Below are 19,590 nucleotides of genomic sequence, written 5' to 3'. Positions count from 1 at the left end.
AAATATTTGAACACATGTATCTTGGACAAACATTGCAGAGAGATAATGAGTTAGGCCCACACTGAGTAGTGAAAAGAGATGATTCTAGAAGTACATTTCAGAAATCTAAGCAGTGCTTCAAAAAGGCTCAAAATGCTGAATACTTTAGGAGTAATTTTGCTTTAACCCTAATAGATATTTTTCATATTTGTTAAAATGCAATTTCTTTCATTTTTATGATATTATTTGTTATCCAAGATGTCCAAATGCCTTCTTTTTCAAAGGAATTATTCATGATACAAAGATAGGGGTTCTATTATCTGAAAAATTTTGGCCTTTCTCATTCTTTATTCCTGAACCACGTTTCTCCATACACTTTTTTCTACTTTTTTTTTCAGAAGTAACTAAGTTTCAGTATAAGCTGAATTAAATGGGAGAGCAGTTCTACTATGTTAAATCTCTTACTCCATCTTTAAGAACCAATGTTGCTGCAATTAATTGTAATTATTTTCAAAGTGATATTTTTGTCTTTTTTTCAAAAGCTTATTATTGGTGAGTTTGATCACAAACTTGCTTCATCAATCCCTTTCCTTTTTGCTCCTTGAACATGCTGCTAGGGAGTTGTTCCTGTACTTCCATCTTTCTACTGGTTATGAATTCCATTTATACATCCAGCTCTTGCGTTTCCACAAATGACCTTCTTGAACTACAATTCTACATAATCAAGTATTACTATCATAGCAAAATCATAAATTCAACATGTTAAAAATAGGAATTTGTCTTTTCTCTAAAAGCTGTCTCTTTTTTTGACTTCCTTATTTCTTTTAAGGAAACTAACAGAAGTTGTCCTTGATTCCTTCTTCAATACTCTCCATACTTATACATCCAATCAGATGACACATCTCATTAATTGTATCTCTAAAAACAACTCTTTCTATCATATTTTCTCTATCCAGTATCCAGCAAGCTTTAAGTCTTTAATATCTCTCTCACCACAAAAATGGCAAAAGTCCTCTAATTTGTTTCTCTGTCTCAAGTTTCTCCCCTTTCCAATCCATCTTCCAAACTGTGATCAAACAAATATTAAGAGTACATGCCTAACCATGTCATTCCCCTGAAAAAATTAGCTTGCTTTCAATATTCTTCCATAACATTTCACCTTCAATTTCAATTTCTTTGCACATGATCTTTCAGGTCTGGTATGTACTATCTTTATTTCTCCAATAATTTTCTCAGAATTACTAACTTCTTTCGAAGATAAAGTGCCATTTCTTGTATGAAATCTTTTGTTGAACATTTTTTAAAAATCATTGATGTTAAGGAAAGCTTACTAGATGGTAGAAAGGATACATATACATATACATACATATATATATATATATATATATATATATATATATATATATATATATATATATATATGATATAAAAACAAAAGGCATTAATAAACCCCACAAAAAAATCACAGAGTAGAGAAAATGTAAACACACATCTTTAAAAGTTCAAAAATGCTGAAAGAAACATTCTGTAAGTCAATTCAACAAACATTTATAGAATAACATTATGAGAATAAAAAAAGTATAAATACAGTCCTCATCCTAAAAGTTTATATAATCACTAGGAAAGGAAGTGTAATCTATATTGGGTATTAGTTTTCTATTTATAATTATATTTTTATTCTTCTTTAAAGATGATTTAGTTAATATTCAGGGAAAGCCAGAAATAGCTGTGGATGACTGGCTATATATGATAAGAAAAAAATGGTCAAGACATAATCAAGATACAGGACAAGTAAGGGAAGCTGTTAAGAGATTACAAACATGAAGAATTCAATATGAACCAGAGGAGTCTAAGGACAACTCCATTATTCTATATACAATTAAAAAAATATTTTTAACATTTGGAAAATTACCTTCATCTGCTTCCAAAGATTGGTCTGTCAACTGCTGGCCAAGTCCTGTTTCTTCTGGACCTACTACATGCTGCTGGTCCAGTTCCAAAATAGCTTCATGATCAGTAGTAACAGCTTCATTTTGCTGCAATTCATCACTTTCAACTTCCACTTGCATCTGAGTAGAAACATGAATGGTCTGTTGATCTACTGTGGTATCATCTATAGAAGCAGCTTGTTGGTGCTGTTGTAACTGTTGAGCAAGTTCATATCTTTAAAAAAATAAAAGGAAATTCAATTGTCAGAAGTTGTTATAATTATCTTTAAGGAAAATTATGTAGAAAATTTTTATGAACTAGAGTAACATTTTATTTTTATCTTCCTCTTCTACTAACCACCTTTTTCCTTCATTAGTAAAATATGATAAAAAGAACAACTTTAGGGTATACCTGGGATATAATCTTTACTGTACTTGCTATCTATATGATTTGTCCAAACTTATTCGCTCAGTATTTTTTTACTGTAAAATGAGATGACAATTACTTGTAACTCGAAACCCTTTGATTTTATGATTATTTACTATTTTGAAAGGAAGTCTATCTCACTGCTTAAAAATTTATTATAAAAAACAGATTTGGTTCTGTGAAAAAAAAAAGAGAACAGAACAGATTAAATATTCATCATAACAAAGCGACTGAAGAGAGAAAGACACAAGTATTTATTAATTGCCTAATACCCACATGTCTCCAAACTAAAGGGCATTTCATCCTCACAACCACTCAGTGAGAGGTAGTGTTTAGACTCCCCCTTTGACACTGAGGAAACTGAGATGTACAGAGTATAATTGGCTGGCTATGTCTCAAGCTGAATTTGAACTCAGGCCTTCCTGACTCCAGGTCCAGGTCTCTCTCCACTGAGCCACTTAGCTACTTCTGTTTTATTGATCTCTTTTTATTTTTGACAGAAGATTCATAGCATTCAATAAACTCAAAGACTCAAACTAATGGGTTAAATTCTCACAATTCAAAAAGAACTTCAGAGAACACTGGAAAATAGTCTGGCAGCAATTACATTAAGAATAATGCTGCAGGGGTGGCTAGGTGGTGCAGTGGATAGAGCACCGAGCACCGGTCCAGGAGTCAGGAGTACCCGAGTTCAAATCCGGCCTCAGACACTTAATAATTACCTAGCTGTGTGCCTTGGGCAAACCACTTAAACCCAGTGCCTTGCAAAAAAAAAACAAAAAAACTTAAAAAAAAAAAAAGAAGAATGCTGCATAGAGTAGGGTTTGATATAATGCATGCAAAACACTTTGTAAAACTTAAAACTTCTATAGTGCCTATCACTATTGTCCTCCAGTCTGGTGATGACTTCATTCCCAGAACCTTCAATTGAGGACAAGCAATATTTATAAAGTAATACTGTTAATAAATAATATAAAGTATTCTGTTGTTAAACTTTTAACAACTAGGTAAAAAATGTATGCTAGCTACACTAAGTATAGAACAATTAAAAAACAATAAATCAGGTTCTGGTGTGTAGGTAAATGACACTGTCTAAAGTATAAATGATCATGCTGAAAATTTAATGAGAGATAGATGGAAACAGAGTCAGCACACCCCTGACCTTATTTGTCACGGTTGTTGTTCGGTGCATTTCAGTCATATCATATCTGAATTTTCATGATCCCTTGGAGTTTTCTTGTAAAAAATACTAAAGTGATTTGCCATTTCCTTCTCCACCTCATTTTATAAATGAAGAAACTGAAGCAGAGTGAAATTACTTGCCCAGGGTCACACAACTAATAAGTGCCTGAGGCCTTTTTGAACTCAGGAAGATGAGTCTTCCTGACTCTAGGCCTGGCACTCTATCCACTCACCTAATTGCTCCTAACTACCTAACCCTATAGCACACACCAAAATAAATTTCAAAAAAGATAAATGCCCTAGGAAAGAGTTCTGGACCAAGGATATAAAAGATCAGAAAATTAAACAGTCATTAAACTGAACAGAAAATATAATACAGTTAATGAAATAAATATAATACAAATAAAATACAATTAAAATTAGAAGAAATGCAATTAACTAGGGGAAAATATTTTCAGCAAGTTTCTCTTATAAAAATCTTATAGTAATACATAGGTAAATAATTCAAATACAGAAGAACAAAAGCTATTCCTTAACAGAAAAATTATGGATATTATATAGTCAGCTATCAAAACAAAAATGAACTTTTCAGCAATCATATGAAAAAATGCTCCAAATCACTAATAATAAGAAAAATGCAAATTTAAATAATTCTAAAGTTCTCCTCTACACTTATTAGATTGGTAAAGTTGACAAAGACAGAAGGTAAGAACAAATGGAGGAGTGGTGGGAAATAAAATAATTATTGTTGTTGTGGAGCTGTTAATTGATCTGGTCATTCTAAAAAGCAATTTGAAATTATGCACAGAAAAGTAATTAAACTTTGCATGCCTTTTGACCTAGTAAAATCCCTTGGAGACAATAGCCTCAAAAGAGATCAGAAAAGAAAAGTCTGATATCAACAAAAATATTTAAAGTGTGGGGCAGCTAGGTGGTGCAGTGGATAAAGCACCAGCCCTGGAGTCAGGAGTACCTGGGTTCAAATATGGTCTCAGACACTTAATAATTACCTAGCTGTGTGGCCTTGGGCAAGCCACTTAACCCCATTTGCCTTGCCAAAAAAAAAAAAAAAAAAAACCTAAAAAAATATTTAACATGGAGCTTTTAAATTGTAGCAAAGAACTGGAATTATGGACATGTCATCAATTTCGGAACAGTTAGACAAATTAAAGAATATGATTAATATGATTATCATGCAAAATAATTTATCATAAAAAATGATGAAAAGGATAATGTGGGAAGACTTGCAATTGAGTGAAGTTAATAGAATCAGGTGAAGAATTTATAATAAAACTGGCAACACTAAAACTTTTAGAACTTAAAAACTTTGAACAATGCCACGATTAATCACAACTCCAAAGAATCAATGAAGAATCAAGTTACCTTAAAAAAGAGGCAATGGATACAAAGTATAGAATGTAAAATATTTTTTAAACAAGGTCAATGTGGGAATGTGCTTTGCTTGACTATACTTATCACAAGAAAACTTTTGTCTAATTTGGAAGTAGGAAGAAGGGAATGATGATACTTATATAAAAAAAAGAGAAAAGGATCACTGAAGCATTTAAAGAAAAATGCATAAAGGAAAACTGAAGGAGAGAGTCAGAGGGAAACAGACTGCAAGGTAACTTTGAAAGTCAAGCATTAAATTTATAAAATATATTTTTAAAAAGCTACATAAATTTGGTATTTGCAATTTTATACAAAGACCTTTTTTCCCTCTTTGTGGAAATATTTATATATTAGTGTCTATTAAGTAAGAGTGATAAATTTTTTTTTATTTTAAAATAAAAAAATTTGGTGTTTGAGAATGGGATTTGAAATTTTTGACCAGAGCGTAAAATAAAGACAGACAAATTCTTCAAACAAGGACAGAATGCTTCTATCAAGCGGCTTAAGAAGTTAATTGACTAAAATCTCACAAATCTAATTAAAATAGTCTTAAACAGAAAATGATAGGGTAGGAAAAAAGATTGCCTATATATATAGTCACCAAATTAGATACACTAGTAGGTACAATGAAGTAATAAGAATAGCAATAAAGACACTAATAAATTCACAGGAGACAAAAATCCAAAAAAGGAGCCAACAATAAAATTAATATCCTGTAATACTTTAACACAAATGCACAAAGCATATAAACAATTAAGGTCAAGTAAATATGTTAAGGTACAGGAAAAAGTTTGTTTCTGAATCTTGTTAAGACAAGATTAATGGCTAGAATAGGGCCATAGAAGATTATAGAGAATTCAAAATAAACAATTCATACCAAAAAGATCTGGGGATTTTACTGAACTACAAGTTCAACATAAGTTAACAATGTGATGTGGTAGTCAAAGATGTCATGATCAGACATAATGTTTCAGAGGTAGAAATATAAATATCCTAAATCCAAAGCTGATCAACTCCACAACTATTACTACTTCAATAAAAGAACAATTTTAACATGGAGAAAAATGAAGTACTGAGTATAGAAATTCTTAAGATTAAAAGTGATACCACAAATAATATAATTAATACCTACCTATGTGTCTTCATGTGTTTTTTACAATTTAATGAAGTCTTAAATGTTTTTTGACAATAAGGGCACATGTAAGGTCGAAGATCGTTATGAATGCCCATATGTCTTCTCAGGCTACCACCAGTAGTAAAAGCTCCATTACATATAAGACACTTGAAAGCTTTTAGTCCTGTATGTGTTCGGATATGTGCTTTCAGCACTCCTGCAGACACAAAGCCTCTTCCACACTGAGAACATTTAAATGGTTTCTCACCAGTGTGTGATCTATGAAAAAAAAGGGGAAAGTGAGTGATATCTTAAATTAGTACAGCATTTTAAAAATAGCAAAGCATTTTTTTATATATATATTATCTCAATGATTCTCACATTAAGCCTATTTCAGGATTTGTCCAACACTAAATAAAAAGCAAGAGCTAGAATCAGATTATGGGATTATAAATTCAATTTTTTTCCTACTATAATTCTCATGATCAAATTGCTATGTCTTCTTCAATTTCATTGGTTATATAAGAATAAGCCTGAAAAGTATTTTTTAAAAACTACAGATTAATAGAAATTATGAAATGCAATGCTACCTAATTATGGCACAAAAGTTGGCTCTCTAAAAACCTATGTCAACCAGAAAATAAAAATCTCACATCTCTTAACAAGTTAAGAAGTAATTGACTATGGTACCCTTGATCAATTAGGTACTTCTATTCTATGCCCAGTCAGTTTAGGAGAGCTCCTTACCAGAAGGCTAATTATCATGAGACAATTTTCTTTTAAGCCACAAAAATTGAGAAAGTCTACAGACTAAGACATACAGGAATTATAATTTACAATGCCAGAGGGAAAAACCCACAATCCATAAAATCCTGGCTCCTGGAAGTGTTGAAGTATTTCTATTAATACAGATGATGAAAATCATTATGGATGCTTATTATAATATATTCCCTATAATCTCAACAAAGTCATGGATAAAATGAGATAGGGCAAAAGAAATCCACCATACAAGGAGTTAGGAGATAAATCCAAATTAAATAATCCAATCATCAAACTATTCCAGATTAAATGAGGAATTCTGAGCTTTCCAAATCAGCTTTACTCTCTTCAATGTCATAAATTCTACCACAGCACTGCCATTTGTCATTAAGGCCACTGAATCATCCTAAATGAAGTGTACAAAATATTTTCCTTAAAACAACCCTAATGTGAAAAAGTTAATGCGGAGGCATTTTCATTTCATAAATGATGAAACTGAGATTCTGAGAAAGTAAGTGGATTAATTAAACTCATGGTCACATAATCAATGCCTGCAATGCAATTCCAGTTATTCCATGTCCATATCTAGTAATACTTAACCTAATTTACCACACTGATTCTCCCAAACAGCTGATATTGACAGTACACTTTCAAATTTACAAAGCACCATATATACTCTATCACATTTGATCCATATGAAAATCTTAAAATATTATTCTAATTTTATTGAATTTCCAGTTATATTCCTTATGTACTATCTTACCTGATATGCTGTTTAAGGTGGCAAGATTTTTTATAAGCTCGATGACAATAAAAACATTTGTATGGTCTATCTGCTTCATTGACAAAATTATTATTAAAGTAACTTTGGAAAAATTGGCTGTTTCTTGGAATTGGCTGGATAAGACCTAGAAATCAAAAGAAATTCTGTGTTCAATGTCAAAGCAATTTTAAAATTTTAATTATAGGTTATAATTTTATAATTCATAATAAACTGTTACTGAAAAACTATGGTTATAGTATTTCTATAAGTGAAACTAACTTTAAAAACAAGAGTTGATCAATAAATACAAATGTATGAATCTGTAAAGTGAACTAATCATACTTTAAATTCAAATTTTACAGACCTCATTTTCTTTTAAATGAGGTAGCCCTGTGCTGCTATTGGGAAAAAAAAAAATCAAACATTTAAAGAACATGGCTGTCTTCCTACTAACAGTCAAAATTTGAAGCCAGGATAAAACATCAACTCTTTTTCTGACCCAGAAGTTTAATTATGTAACACTGCTTTATGCTTCATAGATTTATATAAAGTTTATATATCATGAACTTGAATATCTTTTGCTACTAGTATAAATTAAGCAATATAATTTATTATAATGTCAGAGATGATTCTGTCAAATTCTATCTTATTCTAGATTTGCCATTATACTTTTCATAGAAAATATTCATAAATATACAGTTTTTGGTCAATAATGTAAAATTTTCTGAGAATTTTCTGTGAAAAAAGTTATAAAAAGAAAATAAATGGAAACTTTTTTTATTTGTTAAAAAAATAGAGCAATACTTTTTGGTCATTACTAAGTTTAGAAAACTATACTTAAATAATTCAGTCATTTAAGATATGACTAAGTGATAGAACCTTCCATGAGGTGGAACATATTAAATGTTAAATGTTAAAAATAATGCTATTTACATGAAAAACCTAATGATTAAAAGAAGGTAAAATAATTTTAAAACCTATCAAAACTACTTCAATCAGGTATCTTTCTTCATTCATTCAATCATAAGTTATTTTTAAAAAACAGTGGTCTTAAACACATTTGAAATTCAAGTAATAGATTTTCACAAATTCAATAATGACTCAAATAAGGTAATATAATATTCCTTTTTAAAAAGACAAAAAATGTTCATATAGTGATCCTACAAATATTCTTTAGATAAGGGGTTCTTAATCTGGCATCTATTAACTTTTTTTTTTAAGGATTTTGCAAGGCAAATGGGGTTAAGTGGCTTGCCCAAGGCCACACAGCTAGGTAATTATTAAGTGTCTGAGGCCAGATATGAACCCAGGTCCTCCTTACTCCAGGGCCGGTGCTCTATCCACTGTGCCACCTAGCCACCCATCTATTAACTTTTTAAAAAAATTATAACTATATTTCAGCATAATTGGTTTCCTTTGTAATTCTATGCATTTTAACTCTATACACTTAAAAACATTATTTTGGTGGTGGTGACAAAGAATTGAAAATAGAAAGAATGCCTATCAACTGGGAAATGATTGAATAAGTTGTGGAATATGAATGCAATGAATATGTCCAGTGACTAATACTACTATTCTTTAAGAAATAACTAACAGGTAGATTTCAGAAAAACCTGGAATGGCTTACACGAACTGATGCTGAGTTAAGTGGGCAAAGCCAAAAGAACATTGTACACAGTACCAGCAACATCATGATGATTAACTATGATAGACTTAGCTCATTTTAGCAATACAGTTGATCCAAGACAATTTTTTTTATTTTTATTTTTTTTAGGTTTTTGCAAGGCAAATGGGGTTAAGTAGCTTGCCCAAGACCACACAGCTAGGTAATTATTAAGTGTCTGAGACCAGATTTGAACCCAGGTACTCCTGACTCCAGGGCTGGTGCTTTATCCACTACACCACCTAGCCGCCCCGATCCAAGACAATTTTAAAAGATGTATGATGGAAAATGCCATGTACATCCAGAGGAAAAAAAACTAAGAAGTCTATCAGAAGAGATAGTACGTGTAGATGTATAAGTAACACGTAAAATATATATAAAATCTGGACGATTCTAAACAAATATGTACAAAACAAATGCGGAATAATTTTGTCAGAGTCCTAGCCTTTGATTAAAGCATATTATTTTCATTTTTAATTTATTTTTATTTTACATTTATTTTACATGTTATTTTACATTTTGTTCTACTTCTTTCATAACATGACTAATATGGAAATGTTTAACATGATTGTGCATGTATAACCCATTTCAAAATGCTGTCTTGGGTAGGTGAAAAAGGAGAACATTTTTAAAAAATGTTGAAAAGTATCTCTACATGTAATTGGAAAAAATATAGAATACTATCAGCATTTTTAGAAATATAAAAGCATTATTCTAAGAAGGAATCCAGAGGTTTCGCTAGATTGCCAAAGGTGTCTATTACACACACACACACAAAAAAAAAATTCAGTAGTTAGAGAATTCAGTACTTAACTCATATTTTTTTTAAAAAGCATGATGAATTTATTTAATGTTAAAAGTCTAGACATTAGGACAGTTAGGTGGCCCTGGAGTCAGGAGGACCTGAGTTCAAATACGGCCTCAGACACTTAATAATTGCTTAGGTGTGTGACTTTGGGCAAGTCACTTAACCTATTACCTTGCCAAAAAAACCAAAAACAAACATGAAAGACAACCTCTTTAATAAGCAAAGAAGTATTTATTTAATGCCAAGAACTACTATGGTTTAAGACCTAGATTTCCTACAGAAAGTCAAAGGGAAAAGAAAGGATGTCAAATACAGCTACTATTGTTAAACATATCTCTAGAACCACCAAATACAGTAATAAGACAAGATGCAGAAATCAAGTTGTAAATATCAGAAATGAAAAAGTTATCCTTATATTTAGATGACACAACTATTTGAAAAAAACTTATCAATGGATAAATAAAAATGATTACTAGATTCAGTAAAGCAAACAAATGAATGAATCAACAAGTACTAAAGTGCCTAATAGGTGCCAGGGACTGTTGCCAAGCTCTAAGGAAACAATGACAAAAATGAAAGGGATCTGCCCTCAATCAAGAAGCTTACATTCTATCAGAAGAGATGGTACATGTACATGACATGTAAAATATATTTAATTTGGACAATTCTAAAAAAAATGCACAAAATAAATGCAAAATAATTTTGTCAGAAATGGTCAAAGGATATGCAGAGGCAATTTATAGATGAGGAAATCAAAGCGATACATAAAATATGAAAAATTGCTCTAAATCACTACTTATTAGAGAAATTCAAGTTAAAGCATCTCCGAGGTACCACCTCACACCTCTCAGATTGGCCGATATGAGTAGAAAAGACAATGATCGATGTTGGAAGGGATGTGGGAAATCTGGGGCACTAATACATTGTTGGTGGAACTGTGAACTCATCCAACCTTTCTGGAGAGCAATTTGGAATTATGCCCAAAAGGGGAGTAAAAATGTACAAACCCTTTGATCTAGCAAAAGCCCTACTAGGTCTATATCCTGAAGAGATCATGAAAAAGGGTAAAAGCATCACCTGTACAACAATATTCATAACAGCCCTGTTTGTGGTGGCAAAGAATTGGAAATAGAGTAAATGTCCATCAACTGGGGAATAACTGAACAAATTGTGGTATATGTACATTATGGAGTACTATTGTTCTATTGGAAACAAGGAGGGATGGGAATTCAGAGAAGCCTGGAAGGATCTGCATGAACTGATGTTGAGCAAGATGAGCAGAACCAGAAGAACATTGTACACCCTAACAGTGACATGGGGTTGAAGATCAATCTTAATAGACTTGCTCATTTCAAGAATCAGGGACAATTTTAGGGTATCTGCAATGGAGAATACCATCTGTATCCAGAGAAATAATTGTGGAGTTTAAACAAAAACCAAAGACTATTAGCTTTAATTTAAAAAAAGGGAGGGGGACCTTATGTAATTTTGCTGTCTCTTATATTTTATTTTTTTCTTAAGGATCTGATTTCTCTCTCAACACATTCAATTTTGATCAATGTATAGCATGGAAACACTGTAAAGACTATCAGAATGCCTTCTATGGGGGGTGGGGGAAGGAAAAAAAATTGTAAAATTCAAAAAAAATTTGAATAACTAAAAAATAATAATTTTGTCAGAGTTCTAGCATTTGATATATTTATATTTACAATGTAATTGAAATGTCAGTGAAGTCATTAAGAAAAAATAAACATTTGTATAGTTTTAAGTATATTTGATTATATTCTAATTGCTCAAAATTGATTATCTTATTGTTATACAAGATTACTCTAATAACTAAAGTAATAATAATAATAAAGTTTCCCACTCTCTTAACATATCAAATAAGAAGGTATTATATGGCATAATTTTATTACTAAGAGAAAATTATAGTACAAAGCAGCAAAAATATACTGAAATAAGGTTTGTTATCATAATCTCCTGAAATCACAGACAAGATTCTAAGAAATATGGTGTTAGCATGTAAAACCCAAAGTCTAAAGATCCTCCTTCCAGTAGCATGATCCCCAATATTTTAATCCTTGAGAAATCAGGTTAACTTCTTTGATCCTTTTCCTAAGTCAGCCCTAAATAAAATAAATATAATAAAAAATATAACAGGCACTGAAAATGTCCTTATTGACAACAGTAAAATAGATGGATAATGGAAAGGCTGGCACTTTCAAATAACCAACCTCATCCTAAGAATTACTTGGATCTCTGGAGCCAAACTAGAAAACCAAATGTGAAATAACTATTCCTATGACATCAATAAATTTCTGAACTGGCCTACTCCAGATGGGCCAACAATCTCAGTCGAAGAAGTATAATGAGTAATTTAAAAATTGCTTCAATAGATTCCTAGTCCTACCTAGAGTCACAGGAGGTTCCCAAAATCCCTAGAATAAAAGAAATTCACTGAATATCCTCAAGACATTACTGATATATAGGGGAGTACTCAAAAGTATTTAAATGACACCGAAGTTTATGAGCACCATAAGGCTCTTTTTTTATCCATGAATTCATTTCAATAGCATTTATTAGATGCAAATTAAATGAAAGGTACTGTACTGAGCAACAGGAATTCAAGCACAAAAAATGCAACAAGTCCCTATCTTCAATCCTCAAGGAGCTTACAAAATTACTAGGGGAGTCAGGAAACAGTGAAGTTCAACTTGAAAATAGAAGTGAGCATGAAGGGAGCAAGAGGATCAGAAATAAGTTTGTAAATTGGGGTAGCTGGGTAGTACAGTGGTTAGCATCAGGGTCTGGAGTCAGGAAGAGCCAAGTCCAAATCCAGTCTCAGTTGTTTACTAGCTGTATAATGTTAGACAATTACTTAAACCTCTGTTTGTCTCATTTTCCTCATTTGTAAAATCATTCTTATAACAACACCTAACACTTGAGATTATTATGGAGATGAAATAACTTTATATGCTTATCAAGGGTCTGGCACATAGTAGACCCAGAACGTATATTAGCTACTATTGAAAGAGCAGGTAATATCTGAGCTAAATTTTTAAAGAAAGATAAAAACAAGGGGGGGGGGGGGGGTATCCAGCTGAGAGGAAATGAATTATGGAGAACAGGAATAATTAGAAAACTTTTCTTAAGAGTCTTCTTCTGAAGATTCACTCAAAGTATTTTTCCTTAACATGAAATTGTAAGATGTATATAAAATAATAGAACTATGGAGAGATATTTTATGGAAACTGCTACAGGTTTTGAAAAAGTATTTTGCAATACTGTAAATTTTGAAAAAAAACACTGCAGAGTAGATTATAGGTCTTCTTTCTCATCTCCAAGGCACAGAGTATATCACAAAAAGTAGTTCCCTTTTAATATTTATTATTTTGTTGTTTAGTTCCTGAGAATGCATCTATATGGCCTTTTAGGAAAATGTTTTGAAATTCATATAAAATAAGGCATCACTATCATGTCCCTATCTCTTCTTTAGCTCAGGAATGTTTAAATTTTTATCTTTTTCCTTACAAACATGTATTCATGAAAACATTCTCAGCTGGTCACACATAAGTCAAGGTCAATTTGAGACTTAAATATCAAGATTTGTTTTTTTTTATCATTAGTCACTGATAAATGGATCCCAAAAGGTCTGATACCATTAAGTATAATTTAATTAACAAAATGTTCAAACCAACAGTCTCTTATACTTAAACAATTCCAGAGGGTATGAAATGATATTAAACTAATAATAAAACGTTGAACATATCTTACCCAAATCAGTTATAAGAATTGGTTCTTGCAAAGGAATGTCTGGCACTGGAACATTCGACTTGCCTACTCGAACTTTGGCAGGTTTTCGCTGATGTCTCAACTTCCTTAGTTCAGTATGCTTAAAGTGCGATGCAATATGGGTCTTTCTGTGACCTGATGTTCTAAATTTTTTGTCACAGTGAGGACAGGCAAAAGGTCTAACTCCTAATGGAAATAAAAAACACAAATGAACATGATTGTGACAAATACTACACCTCAAAAAAATAATTATTGTAATGTGTAAATTAATTATGGTGGTATGGATGAAGTACCAGGCCTAGAGTCAGAAAGACTTATCTTTCTGAGTTCAGATTTGGCCTCAGATGCTTTACTATGTTAGCCTGTGTAAGTCATTTTACCCAGTTTGCTTTAGTTTTCTTGTATAAAATGAACTGGAGAAGGAAATGGGAAACCATGACAGTATCTTTACCAAGAAAACCCAAATGGGGTCATAAAGAGTTAGAAACTACTGAAAAAAAAGCTGAACAGTATCAAAAAAAATCATTATATAACTGAATTTGTGATCACCTGTGTATCCTCCCACAAAGAATATTGAAATGAAGGTATACCACAGAAATATTTGAAGTGAGAACTAAGGCCAAGCACTTAATGTTTAAAATGAAAGGATTTAGCTGTGATTTTAAAACTACAAAAATTGCAACATTAACAAATTATAATTCTGGTAAAGATTTTGTGCAAAAATGGGATTTTGTGCAAAAATGGTTATATAGTAAGCTTACTCTTTTGGGGGTTTTTTAGGTTTTTTGCAAGGCAATGGGTTTAAGTGTCTTGCCCAAGGCCACACAGGTAATTATTAAGTGTCTGAGACCGAATTTGAACTCAGGTACTCCTGACTCCAGGGCTGATGCTCCATCCACCGTGCCACCTAGTTGCCCCTTGTAGTTTACTCTTTAATGACTATAAAGTTTTCTAGATTTTTTTGCAGCTTTTCTTCTTTGCTGCTGGTCTTTTGAATATTTGGCTATTCTTTAATTAATCAGTTTATTAATTAATTACATGAAGATATTAAAAACAGTTGATTTTCTCTCAATACTTAAAGTAGTTTCATAATAGATTATCACAAATTTCTTATTTTATAAATATAATAATCTTTATGTAGCAGATTCACCATCATTGGTTTCCCTGAGGTCAATAGTAATAAGGAAAGAGAAGGGTTATTCTAGAGTTATGCTTTCACTGGCATGGAGATACCTGTGCCCAAACATTCTCTACTAAGGCAGTAAGCAACTTGTCTAGAGAGCCATCTGCTGCATTAAGAGGTCAATCTTTTATCAACTATTACATTATCACAGTGCTTCATTTTATGTAAAATTAAAAATGATTGTACTAACTCGAAGTTTTGTAACAAATAAGGTTTTTTAAAATATCATTAACCTTTCCTTGACACTTTTCAAAATAAAATTAAAAATCAACTCTTGATAATTTTAATCTTAAAGTATTGAAACAAATAATAATTCATAAAATTTATCAACTGCATAACAAATTATTTAAATTAATAAATTAAACAAAAGGTTAAGTACTCTAAATTTTAGCACTCCAAATGCTATGAAATTTAAAACTGTTACAATCTGAATTAGATTAAAATGTGTCTTCTATGAACTAAGCATTCATATTTTTCCTCAAAATTGAGACTACAAGAATTTTGCACATAGACCACCTCTACAAGAAGACTCTTTACCTGGATTATTGTAATGTCCCACTAATTGCTCTACCTGGTTTCTTTCCTAAAGAATAGGTTTGTTCAATAAACTCTAATTGATTTCTAACACCTCTAGAAGCAAATATAAATTCCTGCTTGATACTTAAAAGCGCTTCACAACCTGGCTCCAACCACCTACCTTTCCAGGTTAATTGCACATTATCCTCCCTTTCATGAACTCTACAATCTCTTCTCAACTTGAACTTTTTACTTTTGCTCAGAGAGCATCAAACATCAAATTCCATGCACCTGAACAGACTTGTACCAGAGGGCTAGAATGAAGCATCTCCTCAATCCCTCTGAAGATGCCTTTTCTTCCTCAGCTGCAAATACCCTATTCTCTCCCTCCCTCTCCACTGCTCCTTTCCCCACCAATGACTTTAGATTTGTCCTCTTCTCCATCAGGAGTTCCCTAAAAGTATGAACAGCTGTTTTTGTCCTTAAATTCCAGTACTGAGCATACTGCTTATCATATAGGCACTTAAACAATTCTTAATGTATTTCTATTTAAAAAAAAGTTTTTCTTTTGCCTAGAAGAATGTACATAGATTTTATAATTTATACAAATTAAAGAATATGTGTCACTTTTGATTATAAAAATGCTAAATTCTTAATCAATGCTGCCTCAGAGCACAGAAATAACCCTTTGAATGCTATTGAACTAAGTCATATAAATTAGATCCAATACAATCTATGCTCCCTAACCTAGATTGGGTCTTCATTGTACAAGACAGTACTTTTATTTTTCCCTAAGTAACTATTGTCATAATCTTACAACTGTTATTTTAAACATCTTCTCAAACCTCCTATGACCTTGTCCCACCTAAGAAAATACCTCATTTCCTATTTCAAAGGAAAAAAATGTAGAGGATCTAAGTTTCTTTTCTCCTGTTCCATAACTAAAAAGTCTTCAGAAGTCTCATCATCTATCTATTCTCTTCCTTGTCCTAATTTCTGAAGAAAATAGGGTGTTTTTTTCCTCAAAGCCAATCCCCTCAAGTTGGGTTTTTAATTCTTTCCCTACCTACTTCATTCCCTATCTATGTCTTTAAGGAGTTACCTCTTTGATCATCCCTCTTTATTTTCTAGTCTTTTAAACCACTTATATACTGTTTTTCTTCCCATTGGCCTGTATACATTCTCCCCATCCTTAAAAATCTTTACTTAAGTCTGTCACCTTCCCAAACTATCATCCCATCATGTCCTTCAACAGCTAAACTCAAAGAAAATGCTATGTAATATATATATATATATATATATATATATATATATATATATAACATGTTTCTTCTACTCTATTTACTTCTTGCTATCTAGTTTCTGACTTCAATAATTAATGTAAATTACTCTTTGCAAAGTTATTAATGATATCTTAATTCCTAAATGGAATTTTTAGGTCTCTTTTTGGCTTATTTTAAACATTTGTGAGAGTTGAAGTGTGTAGGTATTTTCATACTTATAGTGTGAAAGTATTATCTTTCAGCCTGTTGACATCATCTAGTACAATGGCCTTGAATATAGTAATGCTTAATTGGGACCTTGTTGGATAAACTATGCTAGCAAAAGCCTAATTTCCAATAGGCACTCCTATGCTAGAAAGTCTTCAAGTTTCAGCTCTATGTTTATCATATCAAAAGAAATTTGATAAATTTGCAGAAGCTCATCACCAGAAACTTCAACACTCAATGAGTAATGCATTTTTTCAGACACAATCTAAAATATTAATAAATAAAACAGAGATTTTGAAAGATATCAAAGGAGGAACTACCAACACTGCTAAAATGGAGCCTTAGAATTTTGAAATATAAATATGCAAATTTATTGGGGAAACAAAGTAGAGAAATATTTACAATTACTACTAAATGTTATATTATAATGTCCTCTAAAATATATATATATAAAATTTCTCTTATTACAAGGTGGAACCTAAAATTCAAGTATTAGCATTTACTCTGAGTTCACATATAAAATGAATTTGAAACTGCAACTTTAAATTCTCCGATTTGTATGGCAGGCTTGCAAATGGAGATCCTATGATACAGAACTTCTCCCCCAAAGACAACGTGATGGAGGGGATAAACCCATTCTTCCATTTTTATTCAGGAAAAGGACCCAGGAAGTAGAAAGATTTTTCCTTCTTCTCCATAGTTCAAAAAAGTTGCAATTATGTATGAATAAATGGTTGTCAGCAGAGGATTATAAAATCAAGTTAAACTTTTGAAATAAAAATAATGTTAATCGGGTAAAATCTCAGGCTCATTCTGCGCTGTAGCTAGGATAATCCTTCAGTGTAATAGAGCTAATTTCTAACTGAACATTTAAAAAAAATAATTTATCTAAATTCACAATTTGGAAAAATAAATAGCAATTTGCTCTTCTGATTGATATTATGGTTCATAAGCAGTAATCTTTAAGGGTCCCCATGTGAGACAGTGTCTGGGTTTCTCCTAATCACTTCATTAGACTGTTATAGGGTCCAAAAGAAAAATGTAGCAAATTAAGCAATAAAACTCCCACATAACAGATGTGAAAGTGCTTGAAAAGAGAAGAAGCACACTAAAATGTTGTAATTCAAACTTTTGTGTTGCATTAATATTTCCAAGGTGGTCATATTTATGATTTTTGTTATTATCGATTCAATATCCCTTAATAGACATACTGTCCTCCTGACTCCAGGACAGGTGATCTATTCACTAGGCCACCTAGCTATCCCATAAACATGCTGTCAATGAAGACTGAGGGAGATTCACTGAATCTCCTGAAGGAGAAATGTGTCATCTTTAAAAAATTCAAATATACAATTGGGAACTAGAATATAAAAGTATTCGTATATAAGTGTTTTTTCTAGAGGGGGAAAAAGGCACACATACACAAGATTTGGGGTATAATTGGCTATCAGATACACCGTCCAAAACAAAACAACCTTTTTCAGGTTTTCAAATAGGAGATCATTTAATTCTTACCTGTATGAAGTCTGATATGAACTTTCAAGCTTCCTGAGGTGGAAAAACATTTCATACAGTATTGGCACTTAAATGCTTTGATGCCAGTGTGAGTTTTTATGTGAGCAGTAAGAGTGCTCTTCACAGCAAAGGCCCGGAAACACTGTGGACATTTAAATGGTTTTTCATGAGTATGAATTCGAATATGGCGTACTAGGTCACTGGGCTTCTTAAATTCTTTTGTGCAATATGGACACACATGCCATCTTATTCCATTCTCTTCACGAATTGAACCTGCATAGAAAAATAAAAAAAATTATGCATGTGCATAGGCAAAACAAATCAGTCTAGCTAAGTCAAATTGTAGATTGTTTTAATTTTCCTATTAGAGAAGATTAGGAAATTTCTGCAAATGAATGTGCAGAAATTGTCATATTATTCTTTTATTTTTAAAAAGTGAAATAATAAGTTCTTTCCCAGGATATCCACATTTCTATTAGTGAAATCAATGAGCATTTATTGTCTACATTTTTGTTTTTTGAGTTTCAGTACCTGACACATAATTGTCTACTCTGTGACAGGTACTGAAACTACAAGAACAAAAATGAATAACTTTGATCTTAAGAAGTCAATATAGGCTTGGAATACACTCCCTTTTGAGTTATTGGGCTATTCAAAGCCATTCAAGCACTACTTTCTATATAAAGTTGTTCCTTATTCTCCCAGCTGCTAGTACCACCCCCTGTATAATAGGCAATTAATAAATGTTTATTCATTAATTCTTAAGAGAACAATTATTTGATTTTTAAAAAATGTATATTAATTTAAATATGTGAAATGGGATCTTAAAACAAAAATCCCAATAACATACCTGACAGTATAAATAAAATAATCAAAATTCAATACACTTAAGTTGGCAGAAAATCTCTCTGCCATCAACTGAAAATTTTATTTACACCCACACATACCCACACCTACACCCACAAACACACACAGAGAGAAGTAAATGCAATGGGATAAAAAAAGAATCAGTTTCAGAACTAAAGGAACTGGGTTCATAATTCTGCCAGTTATTTCCAAGTCAATTCTCTTTGACCTCA

General features: G+C 31.8%; 1 protein-coding gene across 7 annotated transcripts in view; it reads right to left on the bottom strand.

Annotated features, from left to right (window-relative positions):
* LOC141499990 (zinc finger protein 236-like) overlaps positions 1-19,590 on the bottom strand; it is a 150,715-nt gene that overhangs the window by 95,955 nt on the left and 35,170 nt on the right. For all 7 annotated transcript variants that reach the window (XM_074202825.1, XM_074202823.1, XM_074202822.1 and 4 more), the window contains exons 8-12: positions 18,512-18,784; positions 13,790-13,993; positions 7,545-7,689; positions 6,041-6,301; positions 1,892-2,142 (exon numbers count right to left, since the gene is read on the bottom strand). In XM_074202825.1, the coding sequence (XP_074058926.1) occupies positions 1,892-2,142; positions 6,041-6,301; positions 7,545-7,689; positions 13,790-13,993; positions 18,512-18,784 (1,134 nt within the window). The remainder of the gene's footprint in view (positions 1-1,891; positions 2,143-6,040; positions 6,302-7,544; positions 7,690-13,789; positions 13,994-18,511; positions 18,785-19,590) is intronic.

The sequence above is a fragment of the Macrotis lagotis genome, chromosome X, assembly GCF_037893015.1.
Source record: "Macrotis lagotis isolate mMagLag1 chromosome X, bilby.v1.9.chrom.fasta, whole genome shotgun sequence".
In the NCBI taxonomy this organism is placed as follows: Eukaryota; Metazoa; Chordata; class Mammalia; order Peramelemorphia; family Peramelidae; genus Macrotis; species Macrotis lagotis.
This window is presented reverse-complemented; position numbering and strand designations above follow the sequence as displayed.